Source organism: Mastigoproctus giganteus, chromosome 11 (assembly GCF_048544385.1).
Source record: "Mastigoproctus giganteus isolate SK-2022 chromosome 11, ASM4854438v1, whole genome shotgun sequence".
Classification (NCBI taxonomy): domain Eukaryota; kingdom Metazoa; phylum Arthropoda; class Arachnida; order Uropygi; family Thelyphonidae; genus Mastigoproctus; species Mastigoproctus giganteus.
In genome coordinates, this window is record NC_143585.1 from 156,968,334 (window position 1) to 156,991,504 (window position 23,171).

General features: G+C 37.6%; 1 protein-coding gene across 3 annotated transcripts in view; it reads right to left on the reverse strand.

Moving 5' to 3' along the window:
- LOC150078525 (mitochondrial 10-formyltetrahydrofolate dehydrogenase) overlaps nucleotides 1–23,171 on the reverse strand; it is a 910,691-nt gene that overhangs the window by 831,638 nt on the left and 55,882 nt on the right. For 2 of the 3 annotated variants that reach the window (XM_090385282.1, XM_090385283.1), the window contains exon 3: nucleotides 16,431–16,665. In XM_090385282.1, the coding sequence (XP_090241408.1) occupies nucleotides 16,431–16,665 (235 nt within the window). The remainder of the gene's footprint in view (nucleotides 1–16,430; nucleotides 16,666–23,171) is intronic. The other variant, XM_090385284.1, reaches the window with a different exon arrangement.

The window sequence follows — 23,171 nt, forward strand, 5'->3', positions numbered from 1 at the left end:
GCTATTTGGCTCTTCTTCGTCTGGGTGGTGGTATCCATCTGAGAATAAGTTTTACTTATTCTCAGATGGATACCACCACCCAGACGGCACCGTTTCAGAGCTATTTGGCTCTTCTTCGTCTGGGTGGTGGTATCCATCTGAGAATAAGTAACATTAGTCTTCTCCTTAGGTGAAGCGTTACTTATTCGAAGTAGTGCAATATCATGGCAACTCGTTGTGAAGGTATTCACAATATGAGATATAACTTAAAACGATGCCGTTTTACCAATATTCTGATTTATTCAGATATAGCTATGTATTTCTGATGCATTTGCACTATATTTATACATAGTCTAGACTCCTTCATAGCTTGAGGCTTATGCCCTAAACGCTTGAGTCTAAATACATGATACACCATCAGGCATCTCTCATATTGTGGAGTTATACTTCATAACTGTTTTGCCATCGTTGCATCACTCGGGTACCTACCCACCCACCGAAGAAGAGCCAAATAGCTCTGAAACGGTGCCGTCTGGGTGGTGGTATCCATCTGAGAATAAGTAACATTAGTCTTCTCCTTAGGTGAAGCGTTACTTATTCGAAGTAGTGCAATATCATGGCAACTCGTTGTGAAGGTATTCACAATATGAGATATAACTTAAAACGATGCCGTTTTACCAATATTCTGATTTATTCAGATATAGCTATGTATTTCTGATGCATTTGCACTATATTTATACATAGTCTAGACTCCTTCATAGCTTGAGGCTTATGCCCTAAACGCTTGAGTCTAAATACATGATACACCATCAGGCATCTCTCATATTGTGGAGTTATACTTCATAACTGTTTTGCCATCGTTGCATCACTCGGGTACCTACCCACCCACCGAAGAAGAGCCAAATAGCTCTGAAACGGTGCCGTCTGGGTGGTGGTATCCATCTGAGAATAAGTAACATTAGTCTTCTCCTTAGGTGAAGCGTTACTTATTCGAAGTAGTGCAATATCATGGCAACTCGTTGTGAAGGTATTCACAATATGAGATATAACTTAAAACGATGCCGTTTTACCAATATTCTGATTTATTCAGATATAGCTATGTATTTCTGATGCATTTGCACTATATTTATACATAGTCTAGACTCCTTCATAGCTTGAGGCTTATGCCCTAAACGCTTGAGTCTAAATACATGATACACCATCAGGCATCTCTCATATTGTGGAGTTATACTTCATAACTGTTTTGCCATCGTTGCATCACTCGGGTACCTACCCACCCACCGAAGAAGAGCCAAATAGCTCTGAAACGGTGCCGTCTGGGTGGTGGTATCCATCTGAGAATAAGTAACATTAGTCTTCTCCTTAGGTGAAGCGTTACTTATTCGAAGTAGTGCAATATCATGGCAACTCGTTGTGAAGGTATTCACAATATGAGATATAACTTAAAACGATGCCGTTTTACCAATATTCTGATTTATTCAGATATAGCTATGTATTTCTGATGCATTTGCACTATATTTATACATAGTCTAGACTCCTTCATAGCTTGAGGCTTATGCCCTAAACGCTTGAGTCTAAATACATGATACACCATCAGGCATCTCTCATATTGTGGAGTTATACTTCATAACTGTTTTGCCATCGTTGCATCACTCGGGTACCTACCCACCCACCGAAGAAGAGCCAAATAGCTCTGAAACGGTGCCGTCTGGGTGGTGGTATCCATCTGAGAATAAGTAACATTAGTCTTCTCCTTAGGTGAAGCGTTACTTATTCGAAGTAGTGCAATATCATGGCAACTCGTTGTGAAGGTATTCACAATATGAGATATAACTTAAAACGATGCCGTTTTACCAATATTCTGATTTATTCAGATATAGCTATGTATTTCTGATGCATTTGCACTATATTTATACATAGTTGAGATCACCTGTAATTACATGCATATGATGCATATCTACATAATCATGGTATTGTGGCAAGTGGCAGTGGCAGATAGCATCCTTGTAGAAGCTATCTAAGTTGCATGCTAGCTGTTTATAGTTACAAGCCATAAGCCCAAAAGGTTTATTGTAACTGAACCTAGTTACTATATTCATATTTTTGAGTTGCAAATCATTAATATGTTTATTTAAGATATCCTTGAACAGTAAGCTGTCAAATATAATGTTGCTGAATTTAATATTAATATAGATATTATGGATAACAGGTTTATTACCCAGCCGATATTTAAAGATATCCTTGGGTAAGTGGTCTAGATGCTGGTTACGGTGTAGATATGTCAAGTTAATTTTTTCTAAGGCTTTAAGCTTGCTATGCTTGAGGTCGAATACGATGTCATGTATGCGTTTTATATTTAAATTGGGTTCATCCCATGTATCCAGTACCTCAGCAAATCTGCCTAATGTATGTTTAGTATGTATTAGATTGCCGTTACCAGTATTGTTATAAACTTTGCTATTCATCTTGCTACGTGGCAATTTATAATGGGATCTATTTGCCATGCGAAATAGTTTATATACACATGTATCTAAACTACCATTGTTATAATTACGTCCGTTAAACAAGCTATTGAGACCATATGGGTAAAGGGTTTTATATTTAAGTATATTGCAGTTTTCGCGATATAATCTAATGCTGTGCTTATGTTCAATTTCTAGTATAGTGATAGTAATATTATCGAAACTATGTATTTGGAAGTGCTGCAGTTCAATGTCATTTTTGTTAACAAAGTTATTAATATGTGATCTGTGCCCATTAATTCTAATATGTAATTCTCCTCCTGTTTATCCAATATATTTGGCCATGCAATTATTGCAAGTAATTAGATAAATAGCTCCCCTAGAATGGCAGAAAACCGGATCGTCGGTATTATGGGAGACATGTTTAATGTTCATAGCAGGGCATGTTTGACATCTAATATTATTGCATTTTTTGAATTTTAAGTATTGTTCCGATGTATAAATCTTCGTGTCCAAGGGTAAGTTATTGGCTATATTACCAATAGTATCATTAACGAGGCAGTTACTTGGTAAGCCTAACGGATTAGATGCAATCTGGCTAGTTTGGTTACTTATCGGATCACCCATAGCCACAGTGGAATCCGCGGTACAGCTTAGCCTACGCGACCGACGTAGTATCTTATGATTATTCGAAGTGTAGTAGCTCATGATAGTAATAAAAGGTAACAATATCTAAAATGGGAAGTACCGTTAGAAGTCGACTACAAGTCATACCAAACTCAGAATATAATAACCTGCTATATAATATCTTAATATCCTGATACCAACATTTAAATATGATATAATAAGAAAACCTGGAAGACAAAGGCGGAGATGGATAGATGAAATTCATGAGTTTTTGAGTAGTAAATGGATGGCCAGTGCTCAAAACAGAAGGAACTGGAAAGTTGCTGGAGAGGCCTTCATCCTGCAGTGGATTGAAAATGGCTGATGATGATGATGATAATAAGATAAAGTAATTTAATAACAATATAGGAGGATCCTAGTAGACCAGTCAATACAAAGGCAAACTCCTACTTTAATACAGAATCCATATATTACTGAGTTAAATTGTAAAAAAATATAAAATTATTAAGTGTTACATATAGAAGTGTTACATATTGATGTAATATCGATAAGTGTTAGATATTAGGTGTTACATATTGATGTAATATCGATAAATTGCTTTTCCTTTACTGTTTCACTTTTAGCTATCCTCTTGCCTTATTTTTTCATATCTCACGAACTATTAGAGTAATTCGAGGGGGTAGTGAGGTACTATTGCTTTAACTACACTGCTTTCCGTTCACCTTTAGTTAGCTAATTTAGCCATTTTTCTGCAAATTGTTCAGCAAATATTAATAATTTCTCAGTTGTGCTTATAATGTTGCAGCAATCGGTCGGGCTAAATATCATCCAGCCTGTATTCTTACAAATTATGGTTAGACATACCCCCCCTTTTTGGACGGCTAGATTTATACTGATTTATAGACTTTACTATAACCTAATTTTAAATTAGATGAATTATCCATTATTATGGATATTTGGATTTGGCATACAGGCAGATGATAACAGAAACCGATGGCTCAGTCTAACATGGGTTGGTCATTTTGTAGGGGTTTAGCCCTCGACAAAGTCTCTTGCAGAATGGGTTCCCATGTAAGGCTTATTATGTTAATTAACCTAATATTTTATATTTTTCATGTATTTTTTCATGTATACTGGAGGTACGGTTGGCCAGTGGTTACATCGATTTTCAAACTATGGAGGTACTTATATTACACTGTAACTTATCTAATTTGGACATACCTAACGTCCGATGTAATGTTCTATCGTTTGATGGCATTAATCGGTTAGTTCTATATGTAACACTTAATAATTTTATATATTTTTACAATTTAACTCAGTAATATATGGATTCTATATATATATATATATATATATATATATATATACTTAACTTATTTTTATACATTATTACTTATTAAATTATGGTACTACTTGGGAGCATAGGTTTGTAGTGACCCCAACTAACCCGCTAGTTATACAGGGTGTTTCAGTTAAACGTTTCAGAACTTCTAAGAGGGGTAGGGTACACCCTGACAACTCGAAATCATATAGCAATGTGGGGTCGGAAATGCTTTCCTGAAGCGGTGTTGTACACAGAAGCACCATAAAGAAAAGAGACCGTAAGTGAGAAATCGTTTTAATAATACATGAAAAGAAGCAAAAGGTACATGGATTAAAGTAAGTGTTCGAAGTTTCTTCCACGGGCTACAATGCACGCCTCACATCTCCTACGCATGGACATCCGAACATCCTGGAATACTCCAGGGGAATTTCGAATTTCTTCGGCAGCTACTGCGATTCTTGCAACCAGCTCCTCAGCATTGTCAACAGGGGTGTCATAAACTAGCGATTTCATATGACCGTGAAAATTCCTTCACAAGGGAAGGAATTTTCAACACGCATAACGACCATATCTGGGCGGTCGAGAACCCGCATGCAATACGACGTCGTGCAGCACAGATTCGATTTTCGGTCAATGTATGGGCCGGTATTATGGGAGATCACCTCATCGGACCTTACCTGTTACCGTGTCGTCTAACCGGACCTATCTACTTGATCTTTCTGCAGCAAGTATTGCCACAACTTTTGAGAGATGAACAGATTTCTGCATCGACGCAACAGACAATGTGGTTCCAACACGATGGAGCCCCTGCCCATTATAGCGGAGATGTTCGTAACTACCTGGATGTCACATTTGGTCAACAGTGGATCGGACGTGGTGGTCCCGTGCGTTGGCCTGCTCGGTCACCCGACCTATCATGTCTTGATTTTTATTTCTGGGGTCATATGAAATCGCTAGTTTATGACACCCCTGTTGACAATGCTGAGGAGCTGGTTGCAAGAATCGCAGTAGCTGCCGAATAAATTCGAAATTCGCCTGGAGTATTCCAGAATGTTTGGATGTCCATGCGTCGGAGATGTGAGGCGTGCATTGTAGCCCGTGGAAGAAACTTCGAACACTTACTTTAATCCATGTACCTTTTGCTTCTTTTCATGTATTATTAAAACGATTTCTCACTTACGGTCTCTTTTCTTTATGGTGCTTTTGTGTACAACACCGCTTCAGGAAAGCATTTCCGACCCCACATTGCTATATGATTTCGAGTTGTCAGGATGTACCCTACCCCTCTTAGAAGTTCTGAAACGTTTAACTGAAACACCCTGTATATAAATCTAGCACTGGTGTGGATAGCCTTATACAGGGTTATGGTTATTCAAAATTAAGTCTGGGGTTTCAGAATTTTTTTTTTGGGAAAGCGCAAGTGTCATAACCATTTGTAGCCATCTCAAAAGAATGCATAATATCTCACGTTTCATTCCCACGCTCGCGATGTTCGTTATGCTGCACGGCTAACCACCAGATGGCGTTGGACACATACTGCTGTGCAGTCGTTCGTTTGCCTGTGACAACAATTCTGCTCTTTAGTGACATGGCTTCGGAATGTAATGAGAAAGCTTTTACTGTGTTGGAGTTTCATGTAAGTAAATCTGTTACCGTTGGACAAAATTTAAGAAAGATTCGACGACGGACAAGACAATTAAATGATGGTATATGCAGTTTAAGGAGACAGGATGTCTGTGCAAGGGATAAAGTCCCGATCACTCGCCCATATCAGATGCTAATGTGGAACACATTAGGAAAACTTTTCTAAGGATCCCAAGGAAATCCACTACGAGGGCAAGCAAAGAACTTCACATCCCACAAACTACAGTTTGGCATGTTTTGCGGAAGCGACTACTAATGAAACCATATCGTCTAACCCTGTTGCAGTCTTTGAAACCAGATGATCTGTGCACGAGGAGTAACTTCTGCACTGCACTGCAGAGCCACATAGAACAAGATGACACGTTTGCTGACAGAGTGATTTTTTCTGATGAATCGACCTTCCATTTGTAGGGGAAAGTGAATAAGCAGAACATGCGATTTTGGGGGACATCAAATCTGCATACACATGTGGAACACGAGCAGGACTTTCCAAAAGTAAATGTCTTTTGCGCCATATCTCAAAAGAAAGTTTACTGTCCATTTTACTTTTGTGAAAAGATCGTAACTGGGGAGATTCATCATGCTTATGGCTTCTACCCCAACTACAGGATGATAGTGCGAACTTCATCCTACAGCACGATGGTGCTCCATGTCACTTCCATTACATAGTCCGGAATTTTTTAAACTGCCATTTACCGCAGCGATGGATCGGACATGGGACAAACAAAGACGAACAAACATCTGCTGTTTGTGGACAAATATTATTAGTGGAGATCCCCAAGGTTCGGTGCTGGGCTCATTGTTCTTTTTCATGTTTATCAATAATATTGATGAAAGTATATTAGGTTTAATGTCCAAGTTTGCGGATGATACAAAGGTTGGCAGGGTTGTTAACAACAATAAAGACACTATGCTACTCCAACTGGACATATACAAGTTGGTCAAATGGTCTGAGAAGTGGCAACTGAAGTTTTAACATTGACAAATGCAAAGTACTGCATGTGGGTAGCAATAACTGAAGAGAAACATACCAACTATGATAGCTATGATAGATATAATAGATAGATATACCCATGATAGATATAAGTTGATCTGTAACCAAGTTACAAAGGAGGTTAGGCAGGCGAATGCAGATTATGAGAAATCTTTGGCAAAGGATGCAAAGAAAAATGGCAAAGAGTTCTTTACTTATGTAAACTGTAGAATGAAGGGGATGAATCAGATTGGTCCACTTCATATCGATGGGTCAACTGTTGATGATCCTGCTCAGGTAGCTAACAAACTAAATGAATATTTTGCATCGACATTCACACATGAGGAGTTATTCAGCGAGGGGAATGCCAGAGGTGTATTCAACTCTGGCAGAAAGCTAGATGTTGTTTGTAGTAGTAGTGGCATGTGATGCAAGAAAGCAACTGTATGAGCGTCTGCAGCATCAGCCAAAAAAATAAATAAATAAAAATAAAATAAAATAAAATAAATAAAAAAATTAAATAAAAAAAAATCATACCATTCCCTCCAAATGCCAGTCCAGTTCCTCCTTAAATTTATTTAACCTGTCAACTTCCACAATGACAGATGGAAGTTTGTTCCAGCAATTAACCACCCGCTGGCTACAGACAAATTTCCACACATCTATTCTACATCTGTCTTTTCTTAATTTGAATTTATGCCCCCTTAGGTTCGTAATCTGAACAAGTGGAAGAATCCCATCAGAATTCAGCGTGCTCAACCCATTCAAGGTCTTATACACCTCAATCAGATCACCGCGCAGGTGCCTAATCTCCAGCCACTGCAATTTGCAGAACTTTAGCCTCTCTTGTAAGACGATCCCTTCATTCCCCCTCACCAATCTTATTGCCCTTCTCTGTACACGCTCAAGTAAATCTACATCCTTCCTAAAATGAGGCCTCCAGACCTGTACGCAGTACTCAAGGCGTGGCCTGACCATTGCCTTATACAGAGGGACAATCACCTCCTTCTCCCTGATAGCAAAATTCCTATATATCATTGACAAAACCCCATGACATTGCCTGGTAGCCTGTCTGCATTGCTCAGAAAACTTCATATCTGACTGCACAATTACTCCCAGGTCTTTTTCATTTTCTACCACCTTAAGTGTAGTACCACACAGTTGGTATGTTTCTCTGGGGTTACTTCTACCCATATGCAGTACTTTGCATTTGTCAAGGTTAAACTTCAGTTGCCACTTCTTAGCCCATCTGCCCAAATTATCTAGATCCTGTTGCAGTAGCACACTGCCATTACTGTCATTAACAACCCTGCCAACCTTTGTATCATCTGCAAACTTCGACATTAAGCCTGATATACCTTCATCAATATCATTGATAAATATACAAAACAACAGTTGACCTAACACCGAACCCTGTGGGACTCCACTAATAACATTAGTCCACGAAGAGCAGCACCCATTGATTACCACCCTCTGTCTTCCCCCATTTAACCATCCATTTATCCATTGTAGCAACTTACCCTTAATACCATTCTGCTCCAATTTGTACAATAGTCTTTCATGCGCAACAGTGTCAAAAGCTTTCTGAAATACAAATATATGATATCAAAATTATTTTTTGCATCCAGTTCCTTTGTACCCACATCATAATATCCTATCAAATTTGTCAGGCAAGACTTTCCCTTAACAAACCCATGCTGTGTCTGAATTATTGCTGCAGTCTTGTCTAGATGATCCTGCAATGCATCTTTAACCAGTGACTCCATTATTTTACCTGGAACAGAAGTTAAACTAACTGGTCTGTAATTACTCATGTCACCCTTCGATCCCCCTTTGTGAATTGGGGATACATTTGCACATCTCCGGTCCGTGGGGACCTCCCCTGAATCCAAGGATGCTCTCATAATTATGGCTAAGGTTTTGCTTAGTTGCTTTGCCACCTCCTTTAATATAACTGGATAGATCCCATCCACCCCAGGTGCTTTTCTTATGTTTAACTTCAACAATTTCTCCTCCACTTTGCTTTCAGTTATTACAAAGTCATTAAGTATCCTGATACAATTTGATAACCTTCTGCCATTTTCAAACCTTAATAATTCTTCATGTGTGAATGTTGATGCAAAATACTCATTCAGTTTGTTTGCTATCTGAGTAGGATCATCAACAGTGGAACCATCGATGTCAAGTGGACTATCAGATTCATCGCCTTCCTTTTAGAGTTTATATAAGTAAAGAAATTTTTGCTGTTTTTCTTAGCATCTTTTGCCAAGGATTTCTCGTAATCTGCCTTCGCCTGCCTAACCTCCTTTGAAACTTGGTTACAGATCAACTTATATCTATCATGGGTATATCTATCTATTATATCTATCATAGCTATCATAGTTGGTATGTTTCTCTTCAGTTATTGCTACCCACATGCTCTGGAATAGCGGGGTGGGGGCCCGTCTACTCTCCTGGGTCAAGGTCGTCTACCTTGTAGTGTGTGTAGTTACGGGTTAAACATGCACAACCTGTTGTATTTGAGGCAAATATTTGATACTGATTACGAACATAGGGGTATAAAACTTGTAAACCATTGCAGAAACTATAGTTTATGTACACATTTGTGTATAATACCTAGGTAATATTTTGTTAATGAATTGTGAAAAATCTTTATGTGAGAGAAAAAAACGACTTCGGTTTAGTAATCAGTAAACATGCATAAATAACTACCACATACTTTTACTCAAACCACAGATACACTGTAAACCAGTGTTATTGAGGGGGATAATGGAGGGAAGAAGAAAGCCTGGAAGAGATGTACATCTTGGCTTGATAACATTACGAATTGAACAGGACTGAACATAGCTGCTGTTCAGAGCTACAGGAGACAGAGAGACATTTTCTTGGTGGTTGCTGACCTCTGTTATGTTCCTAAAATAATTTAGGAAATTTAAGCCAATTAAAAGAAATTTAGCTATAGGAAACAGAGGAGAATTAAAAGAAATTTTAGCTACAGTAGACACATTCAAGGCCTTATACACCTCAACCAGATCACCTCGCAGGTGCCTACTCTCCAGGTGCTGCAATTTGCAGAACTTAAGCCTTTCTTGGTAAGAGCACCCCTTTGTTCCCCTCACCAGTCTTGTTGCTGTTCTTTGTACTCATTCTAGCAACCCTACATCCTTCTTAAAATGAGGACTCCAGACCAGTACACAGTACTCTAGGTGTGATCTGATCATTGCGTTGTATAATGGGATAATCAACTTCTTCTCCCTGCTACCAGAATTCCTATATATCATTGACAAGACTACATGACCTGCAATGCTCCGTGAACTTCATATTCGACTGCACAATTGCCCCAGGCCTTTTTCACTTTCCACTTCCCTCAGTGCAGTACCACATAGTTAGCATTACTAGAGGCATATGATGCAAGAAAGCAAGCTTATGCAGCATCAGCCAAAAGGAAAAAAAAAATAAAAAAATAAATACTTCCACTTCACCTCTCCGTTCGTTTGAAATACCTGCACAGCTGAGCCTTAAATTTATTTAGGCTATCAACTTCCACAACAAGGGATGGAAATCTGTTCCACCAACCAACTACCCGCTGGCTAAAGGCAAATTTCTGCACATCTGTCTTTCCTCAATTTGAATTTATGCCCTCTCAGGTGATTATACTGAGCAAGAGGCAGTATGCCATCAGCACTGAGCATGCTCAATCCATTCAAGACTTTGTACACCTCTATCAGATCACCTTGCCGGTGCCTAGTCTCCAGACACTGTAATTGCAAAACTTAAGCCTTTCTTCATAAGAGCAACCCATTGTTCCATTCACTAATCTTGTTGCCCTTCTCTATACTCGTTCAAGCAGCTCTGCATCCTTCCTGAAATGAGGCTTCCAGACTTGTATACCGTACTCAAGGTGTGGCCTGACCATTGCTTTATATAAGGGAATAATCACCTCCTTATCCCTGCTAGAAAAATTCCTGTATATCATTGAGAAGACACCATGAGCTACTCTTGCAGCCCGTCTGCACTGCTCAGAGAACTTCATATCTGCCTGCACAATTACCCCCAGGTCCTTTTCATTCTCTACCACTGTCAGCGTAGTACCACAGAGTTGATACGTTGCTCTGGGGTTGCTGTTTCCCATATGTAGTACTTTACATTTGTCGATGTTAAAATTCATTTGCCACCTCTCAGCTCATCTGCTCAACCTTTCCAGATCCTGTTGCAGCAGCATAGCATCAGTAGTGTCCTTAACAACCCTGCCAACCTTTGTATCATCTGCAAACTTGGACATTAAGCTTGATATACCATCATCAATTTTATTTATAAATACAGAAAACAATAATGGTCCCAACACTGAACCATGAGGGACTTCACTAATAACATCAGTCCACGATGAGCAGTGTTCCTTGATTACCACTCTCTGTCTTCTCCACCTCAACCACACCCCTTTATCCATAGAAGCAATTTGCCTCAAATGCCACACTGCTCCAATTTGTGCAGCAGTCTTCCCTGTGCAACAGTATCAAAAGCTTTTCTAAGATCAAAATATACAAATATCAAAGTTATTCCCTGCATCCAGTTCTTTTGTGACTGCATCATAGTATCCAATCAAATTGGTCAGACAAGACTTCCCCTTAACAAAACCATGCTGTGTCTGAGCTATAACTGAAGTCTTGTCTAGATGATCCTGTAGTGCTTCTTTAACCAGTGCCTCCATTAATTTTCCTGGAACAGAAGTTAAACTCACAGGTCTATAATTACTTGTGTCAGTCTTTGATCCTCCTTTATGAATTGGGGAAACATTTGCACATCTCCAGTCTATGGGTACCTCCCCTGAGTCCAAGGAAGCTCTCTAAATTATGGCTAAGGGTTTTCTTACTTCCTTTGCTGCCTCCTTTAATATAACTGGATAGATCCCATCCACCCACAGTGCCTTTCTTGTGTTTATCTTCAACAATTTCTCCTCCACTTTACTCTCAGTTATTACAAGATTAAATAGCTTTCTGAGGTGCCTCCATAGCCAGGTGGTGACAGGCTCGAAGAACAGGTGACATTATGCTTGATGCTTGTTCTGCTTTTTTGGCATATTTCAATATTACAGTTAACAGGTTCAGCAGCCCAGTCAGAGAAGAGCATCGCGCACCATTTTATTGTTGGTGTTTCAATTTTTACATTATATGATAGTATAAACATGTTATTAGGCTTTTATATGCATTCACTTTATTGTTATATGAATAGCATTTTATTGTTGGTGTTTCAGTTTTTACATCATATGATAGTACACCTAATTCTGTTTTTGCATGAACTTTTTTTACACGACTTTGATTTAACACGAATTCAAAATAAATATTTCATTCTCTTTTTACACGAGTCATTTTGATTTAACACGATTTCTATGAATTTTTTTTTGCCTAAATTGTAAGAATTTTTTTTATTTGTGGCATATTAGTATCATTTCTATATTACACGCACCAATAGATTGGATAACAGCTAGTGTGTGCGTTTTGAAACGCGTGCTTTTGCTTACCAATGTGTACGTCTAGGTATCTATGAATCATCAACGTTTTTATTGAATTTGGTGCACATCTACGGTATTCGTGCATTGTACCTTCGGAAGACATGTAGTAGTAAGCTCTATTTCAAAGTGAAAGAATCTTTAGTGAAATTTGTGCACATATAAATTTATTAATTTTGCCAATAGTCAATAAATTGTAAGTTTACAAATTTTTCATACCTTTTTTTATTAATTATAACTGAGATATTTTTCGGTAGCCCTTATATAATGTGGAATAATTCGCCTATTACCAAAATGAAAAGGAAAGCGATTTCTTTGGAACTTAAAATTCAAATTTTAGATCGTCTTGCAACTGGACAAGGGGCTACGTCTGTAGGAAAGCATTTTGGTGTACATGAAGCTACCGTAAGAACTATTAAGAAAAATGAAGCTGCAATTAGGAAGTCGGTATGTTCTGGAACAAAAGTAAGTGTTAATTCATCATCATATACAAGATATTGTCAAGGAAAAAATGGAAAAGGCCCTGGTAATATGGATAGAAGATCAGTCACAAAAAAGAGTACCAGTAGATGGAAATGCCATCAAGCAAACAGCACTAAGAATTTACAGACAGATTAAAGAAAAGGAGCCAAGCATTTCATCTCAGTTAAACATAAAGTATGAATTTTCTGCGAGTACAGGTTGGATGACAGGGTTTCTTAAAAGGAATGCTCTTCATAATATAAAAATTAAAGGTGAAACTGCATCTGCGGATGAATCGGCTGCTAAAGTATTCCAGCAGGAACTTGCAAAAATTATTGAAGATGGAGGATACACTCCTGATCAAGTGTGGAATGCAGATGAAACTGGTTTCTTCTGGAAACGAATGCAACAGAACGTATGTAGCCAAATCGCAGAAAACTGCTGGTGGTTTTAAGGTAGCTGAGGATCGCGTGACCTTATTATTTTCCTCCAACGCTTCAGGAGATCGTATGTTGAAACCACTGCTGGTAAATCGAGCCCTAAACCCACATTCAATGAAAGGTGTAGATATCAATAAACTGCCTGTTCACTGGATGGCAAACAAGAAGGCCTGGGTGACCACTACTATTTTTACAGAATGGTTCAACAAATGTTTCGTCCCAGAAGTCAGACGTTATATGAATTTGAAAGGTCTCGAATTTAAAGTTCTTCTGATTCTTGACAATGCACCCGGCCATCCTGTCTTGGAACACCCAAACGTACAAATTTTATTTCTGCCACCTAATACTACATCTTTGATACAACCGCTAGACAAAGGTATAATTGCGACAATTAAAACATACTACGTAAAACGAACATTCCAACACGTTTTGGACAAACTGAATGATGAAACACTAACAATCATTGATGTGTGGAAGAAATTCTCAATTATGGATTGTATCAATCAAGTTGGATTAGCGTTAACTGAATTAAAACCAGCAACTTTAAATGTGTGTTGGAAAGCGGTTTGGCCACAATGTGTAAAAAGCAAAGATCCCATCATCCCTAATACGACCGAATTTCCCAACATCATTACAATGGCACACAAAATTGGTGGAGAAGGATTCGATGATCTATCGTTTGAAGATATTGATGAATTCTTAACCGACAAAGCCCTAAGCGAAGATGAAATATTAGAGGTTGTCCTTGGGACTCCTTATCCCACAGAAAGTAGTGATAATGAAGAAAATGATCCTGTTCTAAATGCAGATTTAATAAAAGAAGGTCTGGAACTGGCCAGAAAATTAGGTAATCATTTTGTCAAAAATGACCCTAATGAGGAACGCGCTGGGAAGTTTCAACGTGAACTGAAGTTGTTGACAGCCTCTTACAGAGAATTATATAACGTCCTAACCAAAACACGAACACAACGATTAATAACTGAATTCGTTCGTAAAACCGGTGAAACATCAGCACCAGAGGAGACTCGTGCTGATTTTGCTCAAGAGATCACAGAAAGAATTTCATTAATAGAGGAAGAAGACGATGTCCACAACATTTCTAGTGATGGCAGTGATATTCCAGTCGTACGCAAACATATGAGCCGTTTATTATCAGAAAGTGAAAATGAATAAAATCTTGTTATGTGTAAAACAGATTTTTTTTGTTCATGAAGAATTTTTTTTCATTTCATATGCATACAAATTTATTTTAATACATTTTAATTACATATTATTACATGTGTATTTTGTTTAAATAAAATAATAAGCTTAAAACGAATATTTTTATGTGTTTTTTTTTAATTATTTTTACTGATTTTTTTAGATCCGGAACCAATCTTCTTTTCTTCCATAAATACAATGTCTTTTTTTACACGAATTTTTTTTACACGTATTTTTCAGGAACGTATCTATCGTGTAAAAACAGAATTAGGTGTATAAACATGTTATTAGGCTTTTATATGCATTCACAAGTGAAAAAAAGGGTTACATTCAACTTTTCAGCAGGGGTCTGGAACCTAACCTGCCATATGAACCAGGGCCCTGGGGCCCTCTACACCTCTGGCCTTCAGGAAATTGAATCAATTAATGCTGTTGCTAAGCATGACTTAAGAGCCAAAGGGATTACCATTCTGCAACTGAGTGTTGCTCTTAAAAACTATCCAAATGCCTGTCCCACATAACCAGAAGTCACACGACTTCCATCGTTTACCAGCATTCAACACGGCAGGCAAATAATTCATTTGGAATAAATACAGTACATGAAGTTGCAAAAAAGAGTACTCTGAAGGTGGACAAAACTGATAAAAATTTTATTTTACAGAATTAATCTAGTTACTTTATCAAACTCATTAATCTTAAATTCAAAGATGCACAGTTCAGAATTACAGCAAATATTTAAAATTAATTTATAGCTAACAGAAAATATATAAACAAGCACATGGATTTCTCAAAAATATTTAATACATATATTTAATATAAACTCATACTAACTGCAATTGAATACACCAACCATATAAGACCAAAACTTTATTTTAAAATAAATTAAAATAAAATTGAATAAAACAGGGTAAAAATTTGATGTAAAAAATAAAAATGCACTGACAATTGTAGAATTAAAAGTGATAAAAATATAGATAAAAATAAACTACATAAAATTAACAATATATAAGAAATATTAAAAATTAAATGTGATAAAACAACACCAAAGCTTTCAAAGTCAATGCCTCTTTTTTTTCAACAGCAGAACTTTACTGTCACAGCAGATCCTTAAATAACATCAGCAGAATCATGGCATGTGTTACAGTAGGAGCATGGGAATTATCCTGCATATAAACACAGAGACTGGAAATGGCTCAGGAGCATGCCAGGTAGATCCATTCATTCCTTCCAATAATTATGCTGTCAAAGTGGGTGTGAAAAAAAAAACACAAATACCTGACTAAAATCTGAAGAAAAATAAAAAGCAAACTAGCAAAGTGATAAAAATACTGATGGCATTATGTATGTTCCAAAGAACAAATCTGCAACCTCTTTATCCATTTCCAGTGCCAATACATATGCAAATAATCAACAATGACAACAAATATGTGGTCTCTGTTGATCTAGTATATTCCCCCATATGATCTTTAAACCCATGAGCATGTGGAAGATAATTCCCATGCTCCCACAATAACGCATGCCATGAGGCATGATCTACTGATTTTATTTAAGGATGTGCCAGGGCAGAAAAATTCCACTCTTGATAAAAAAATAAAAAGGAGGCAGTCGACCTTGAAAACTACAGTGTTGTTTCATCACTTTTAATTTGTAATGTTTCTTGTATATATATTTTTAATCATATCCTGTTTTACCTTATTTTAATTTATCTTAATGAAGTTTTGGTCATATATGATTAGTGAATTCAACTACAGTATGAGGTCTTAATTTTCCCAACCCTGAAAGGCCAAATTGAAAAACATAATATAAAACTTACCAGTTTATTGATGAAACACCTCTATGTGCTGGTAAAAGAGAAGGATGGTAACAAATTGTTTGATGATGCGGGCGTCTTATCACTTCCATAGGAATAAACTGAGAACAAAAGGGCAACACATTTAAGTCAGCATGCACAGATTTATAACAATCAATTATTTCTGAAACTGGTTTTCCTTGCTTTTGCCATCTTCCAAATTTAAACACTTGTATTCCATCTTTTCTAGCAGTTGTTGCTAAATATGCATACACGCATAAAACAAAAGAGAATAGCAATTAACTCTCCATTGCATATATAAACTATCAATTAGGTAATCAAACCATTTATACATAAAATTTCTACAAATGCACAGTCCAAGATGCAAATTTCAAATTGTGGAAAATTCTGATGATAATTACCAGTGTAAAAATTGAGAACTATTCTCAAAGTCTACAATATAAAAGTCCATAATTAGATAGTATGAACCAGAGCTGTAATGCTCATTACATTCTACGTTGTATCAATATTTGACAAAAGTCCATAATATACAAAACAGCAGCAAACAAAAAGAATGTAAAAGATATTACAGTTGACATATAAAAAAACTAAAACAGTACAGAAAAATATATTAAAATGAATAAAACATGAAATAAAATATAAAATAAGCTACTGCAGAAGCCTTTAAATTTGGTCACTTTCTTTATCAACCTGAAACATGATTAATGAAGCAGTGGGGAGGGTTATATGGTACCTAATGAATTTAAAGAGAGATTAGCAATGACTGGAATAACTGATGAAAGAGGAAAAATGAAGATTCCAAATTACAGACACTTTGTGTCACTGTCTAAATGATGAAGAATATGATTTGAATTTTGAGGGGAACAGTGTTTACAGCAAAGCACATGCATAGCAAAAAAGAAGCAAGTCACTTTCTTGATCAACAAAAAAGAACTTGTTCTGAGAGGTTATCCACTAAATAGAAATATGACCAGAATACAGAGTTAATGTGATGAACAACAAAATGTTAGACTGCTATGTAATCCACTACATGTGCAACAAGGCAAGCAAATCAAAATGTCTTATTACAGGCAACTTACTCTGCAGACATAGAACGGAGATTAAGTCACTCATACCAAGGGAGAGAGAATAAAAACTTATGGATAAAGCATGCAACTGGCAATCACTCCTTGGACCTAACCAGATGACTTCTTTCTACATTGGCATTGTATGGTATGAAAGCCACTAAGGGAAAAATAAATATTCCTGACTTTGCCATCATTAAAGATTCATCCCCCCCCCCCCTAAAAATCTTGGAATTAGCCTTCAGGCTGCAGTAATTATAACCTTTTTGTATGGAAAATATCCCAGGAATTATAACTGATCAGACTGAAAGGAAAGGTTTTAATTTTCATAGTGAGGGATAACGTTAGCCTTAAATATCATTTGAGTTGAATTTACAAAGCAACTAAAATTCCTAAGGGACAGAAGTAATATATGGGAAATGTCTGGCACTCTACATTAGCAACAGTTTCATATCTTTGTAAAGATATGGCTGGATATTTAACCCATAACCAGGCACACCTGTGATTTCATGCACCCTGACATGTTTTTGTCCTCTCAATTTTGCATAATATCTCCATTATTATTTCTAATTGATAGCAAGCAAAATTTCAATCAAAAATCCCTGCACGCTTTAATAATTTGATGCTAAGCAGACTGGTCTGTCAAGTGAAGCAAGCACATCAACTAGATATATTGCCATAAAGTATTTAAAAGAGCACACTTCAATAACTGAATGCAAGAGGTGCACTCTAATTTAAAATTCATGTTTTTCAGCTCATGTACATAATGACTAGGCTTAACTTGGTCCTGCATTTTTATCCTTTTCACAATAACTAACAAACAAAGATTTCTTGCAGTGGTAAAATCAAAAAACATTCAATTTCAGCTGGCTGGTCTAAGCAGATGAAGAGCAGGACATCATTAGAGGGTGGATGGGTGTGGGTGTTTCATTTTGAAGGCCCTGCATAAGCAGCTTTAAATTAAAAACAAACTATGCATTATCAGGAGATCTCACTCAGCAATTAATACTTGGGGGGGGGGAGACAGGCTAAGAGAGATTATGGAAAGGATCAGGTAGTAAAAAATTGTTTTTTTAAAGAAAAGAAGGAAATGAAACATTAACCTGAAGAAGAAGTGTAACAATACCAGTATTGATGAACCTATGGCTGACAAGCCAATTAGACTTTGCATCTGAATTCACAAGAGAATCCTATTTGATAAATGGAGGAGGTTATTAGCCCAGCTAAAATTATTTGTATTTGGCTGAGTTTCTGATACATGAAAAGACAAAAGAGAAAAAAAATATCAGATTTCAAAGTGAAAATAACATATCAAAAGTAAAAATACTACATCATCTGGTGAGTATGGGCTTGGCACACCCAGGGTCCTGAGCTGGATATCATCGTTCTTCTCTTTCTTGGTAATTCCCTTCTACTTTTGACTCCTCTCTCTCCCTCTCTCTCCCAGGAACTTTTTTTTTTTTTTTCTGATGCAGCATAAGCCTCAGGCTTCCTTGCATATGGCTATAATAATAATAATAATAACATAAATTAATGCCAACTTTCCCACTACCCACTTCATAAACAAAAAAAAAAACATGTCTTCTTGACAGATGGAGAATGTGTCATCACATTACATGATCACTCGGTCACAGGATTCCAATAGTTATGATGGCAAGATGAAACTGGAATGAAGAACCCAAGGGTCTGAATATTCTACCGAATAGCCATTTTACCAATTCTCCAAACTATCTTAACATTTTTTTTTTAATGTTACTTTTAATCATTTAATTTTACACTTAAAAACAACTGCCAATGGTTAATATAACCAGCTGCTGAGTGAGATGTTGGCCATTTAAAGGCTTGCAGTAAATGAAGAAATCCTCAAATAACAAATAGATATGGTTTCTTTCCATAGATATGGAAATTTGCATAAAATCGCAATATCATATTTTCAAGACATTAATAAGCACAAATTACCACAGTGACAATTTTATGATATCAACAAAACACACACACACACACAACTTTCACACAAGTAAAGGTGCTTCGGTGGAAATTAAAAGGTCACAACATCACTTGGAAATTTTTTAACAACAGCATATGAGGATATATTGCACAGCAGAACAAAAGTTAAAAACTAGATATCATCTTATGGCACTGGTTAAAATTTATAAGCATTATATATCTGTTGCTCCGGGGATATGCAGTGATCATTCCCTGACCTTTCCACATCCTCCATATTTGGTGGCTCATGGGCTCGAACCCCAGTCTAATCAAGAAGTATGTGCTATGCACTGCTGCTCCCCACCTGGCTACAGAGGCACCAAATATATATATATATATATATATATATATATAGAATCAAATTACTAAAGCGTAGAACTGGGATATTAGTAGGTACTGCTGTAGTAACACGACATATATAGCTTACACTCATTGAAAATGTCGTACCTATATGTGTTGCTACAGTAGGAATTAATTTCTTTCCTCTTCTACCTCTGAGAACTGAATTGGTTCTGCTTTCTGCTTTCAACACGATAGAGGGCGCTTCCTATCCATTTATCTAGTAATTTCATTTTTGTAGCTGCTTGACACATCTGAGGTGGCGCGGTCTTCACCTATGTGAATATACGACATGTGCTTTGACTTACGGCCTTTCTTGTCTATGCTTCAACAAGGTAAGGTAACGTATATTTAATGCCGTATTACCTTAGTCTTTGCACCATGGGTATATCCTACTCCCTATAACCTTAACATTTTCACTATGAAAATTGCCTATTTGGCGTTTAGGAATTTATATTAGGAATTAGCCATTCCGGTATTAGCATTAGCATTAGTAGAGGCATTTGATGCAAGAAAGCAAGCTTATGCAGCATCAGCCAAAAAAAAAAAAAAAAAAAGTAACATAAATAAATAAAAATAACCACTTCCACTTCACCCCTCTGTTCGTTCGAAATACCTGTCCAGCTGAGCCTTAAACTTATTTAGGCTATCAACTTCCACGACAAGGGATGGAAGTCTGTTCCACCCACCAACCACCCGCTGGCTAAAGGCAAATTTCCGCACATCTATCCTACATCTGTCTTTCCTCAATTTGAATTTATGCCCTCTCAGGTGATTTTTCTGAGCTAGAGGAAGAATCCCATCAGCATTGAGCATGCTCAAACCATTCAAGGCTTTGTACACCTCTATCAGATCACCCCGCTGGTGCCTAGTTTCCAGACACTGTAATTTGCAAAACTTAAGCCTTTCTTCGTAAGAGAATCCCTTTGTCCCATTCACCAATCTAGTTGCCCTTCTCTGTACTCGTTCCAGCAGCTCTACATCCTTCCTGAAATGAGGCCTCCAGGCCTGTATACAGTACTCTAGGTGTGGCCTGACCATTGCCTTATACAAGGGAATAATCACCTCCTTATCCCTGCTAGAAAAATTCCTATATATCATTGACAATACACCATGAGCTACTCTTGCAGCTCGTCTGCACTGCTCAGAGAACTTCATATCTGCCTGCACCACCACCCCCAGGTCCCTTTCATTCTCTACCACTGTCAGTGTAGTACCACAGAGTTGATACGTTGCTCTGGGGTTGCTGTTTCCCATATGTAGTACTTTACATTTGTCAATGTTAAACTTCATTTGCCACCTCGAAGCCCATCTGCTCAACCTTTCCAAATCCTGTTGCAGCAGCATAGTGTCAGTAGTGTCCTTGACAACCCTGCCAACCTTCGTATCGTCTGCAAACTTGGACATTAAGCCTGATATACCATCATCAATATCATTTATAAATACAGAAAACAATAAAGGCCCCAATACTGAACCCTGAGGGACTCCACTAATAACATTAGTCCACGATGAGCAGTGTCCATTGATTACCACTCTCTGTCTTCTCCCCCTCAACCACCCCTTTATCCATAGCAGCAACTTGCCTCCAATGCCACACTGCTCCAATTTGTGCAGCAGTCTTCCATGTGCAACAGTATCAAAAGCCTTTCTAAGATCCAAGTATATAATATCAAAGTTATTCCCTGCATCCAGTTCTTTTGTGACTGCATCATAGTATCCAATCAAATTGGTCAGGCAAGACTTCCCCTTAACAAAACCATGCTGTGTCCTAGCTATAACTGAAGTCTTGTCTAGATGATCCTGCAGTGCTTCTTTCACCAGTGCCTCCATTAATTTTCCGGGAACAGAAGTTAAACTCACAGGTCTATAATTACTTGTGTCAGCCTTTGATCCCCCTTTGTGAATTGGGGTCATATTTGCACATCTCCAGTCAATGGGTACCTCCCCTGAGTCCAAGGAAGCTCTCATAATTATGGCTAAGGTTTTGCTTACCTCCTTTGCTGCCTCCTTTAATATAACTGGATAGATCCCATCCACCCCAGGTGCCTTTCTTGTGTTTATCTTCAACAATTTCTCCTCCACTTTGCTCTCAGTTATTACAAGATTCTCTAGCTTACTGCTAGAGTTGAATACACCTCTGGCATTCCCCTCGCTGAATAACTCCTCATGTGTGAATGTCGATGCAAAATATTCATTTAGTTTGTTAGCTACCCGAGCAGGGTCATCAACAGTTGACCCATCGATCTCAAGTGGACCAATCTGATTCATCCCCTTCCTTCTAGAATTTACATAAGTAAAGAACTCTTTGCTGTTTTTCTTCGCATCCCTTGCCAAGGATCTCTCGTAATCTGCCTTTGCCTGCCTAACCTCCTTTGTAACTTGGTTACAGATCAACTTGTATCTATCATAGGCATCCGTGTCACGTGTTAATTTGTATGTATCCCATGCATTTTTCTTCTCTGCCATATGCCTCATTAGTTCATCTGACAACCATTTAGGCCTAAACCTTGAACAATATTTCTTAGTTGGTATGTAAAGCCTAGTAGCTTCCACGATAAGTTCTTTGAATGCTTCCCATTTTGAATTTGCTGTTGGCAATATCATCAGTTGATCCCACTGTATAGAATTTAAATACTGTCTCAGTCCATTGTAGTCGCCTTTACGAAAGCAATACCCCTTCCCTTTACCCCTAATGGTAGTTACCTCTTTGAGTAACTCCCACTTCAGCACACTGTGATCACTGCCACCAAGTGGTTCATTTATCTGCAGATTCTTAATGCATGAAGAATCACTACTGATAATCAAATCAAGAGTATTACTCCCTCTAGTTGCCTCCCGAACATGCTGATGTAGAAAACAATCATCCAATAAATCCACAAAAGCCTTGCTACTGTGTGAGTGACCAGCCCCCAAATTCCAGTCAATATCTGGGAAATTAAAATCCCCCATTATAAGACTCTCTGATTTACTGGCCCACTCTATTTCTCCGAACAGTTTCTTATTATACTCATCAGAGTCATTAGGCCTATAGCACACTCCTACTCTCAATTTTGATCTCCCAATGCTTATGTCACACCAAACTGACTCGACACTGCACTGTCCAGCAATGTCGACTGGCTTCACTTCCTTGGATTTTATGTGTTTTTTTAACTAATAGCATAACCCCTCCTCCCTTCCTATCCTGTCTATCCTTTCTGTAGACATTGTACTCCCCAAATTCCAGTTCTGCATTTCTTATATCTGTGTGACACCACGTCTCTGAAATCCCCACAATATCTGCCTTTGATGTTTTGAGCAATACCTCAAATTCATCAAATTTATTTACTAAACTCCTAGCATTGTGTACACACAAGTA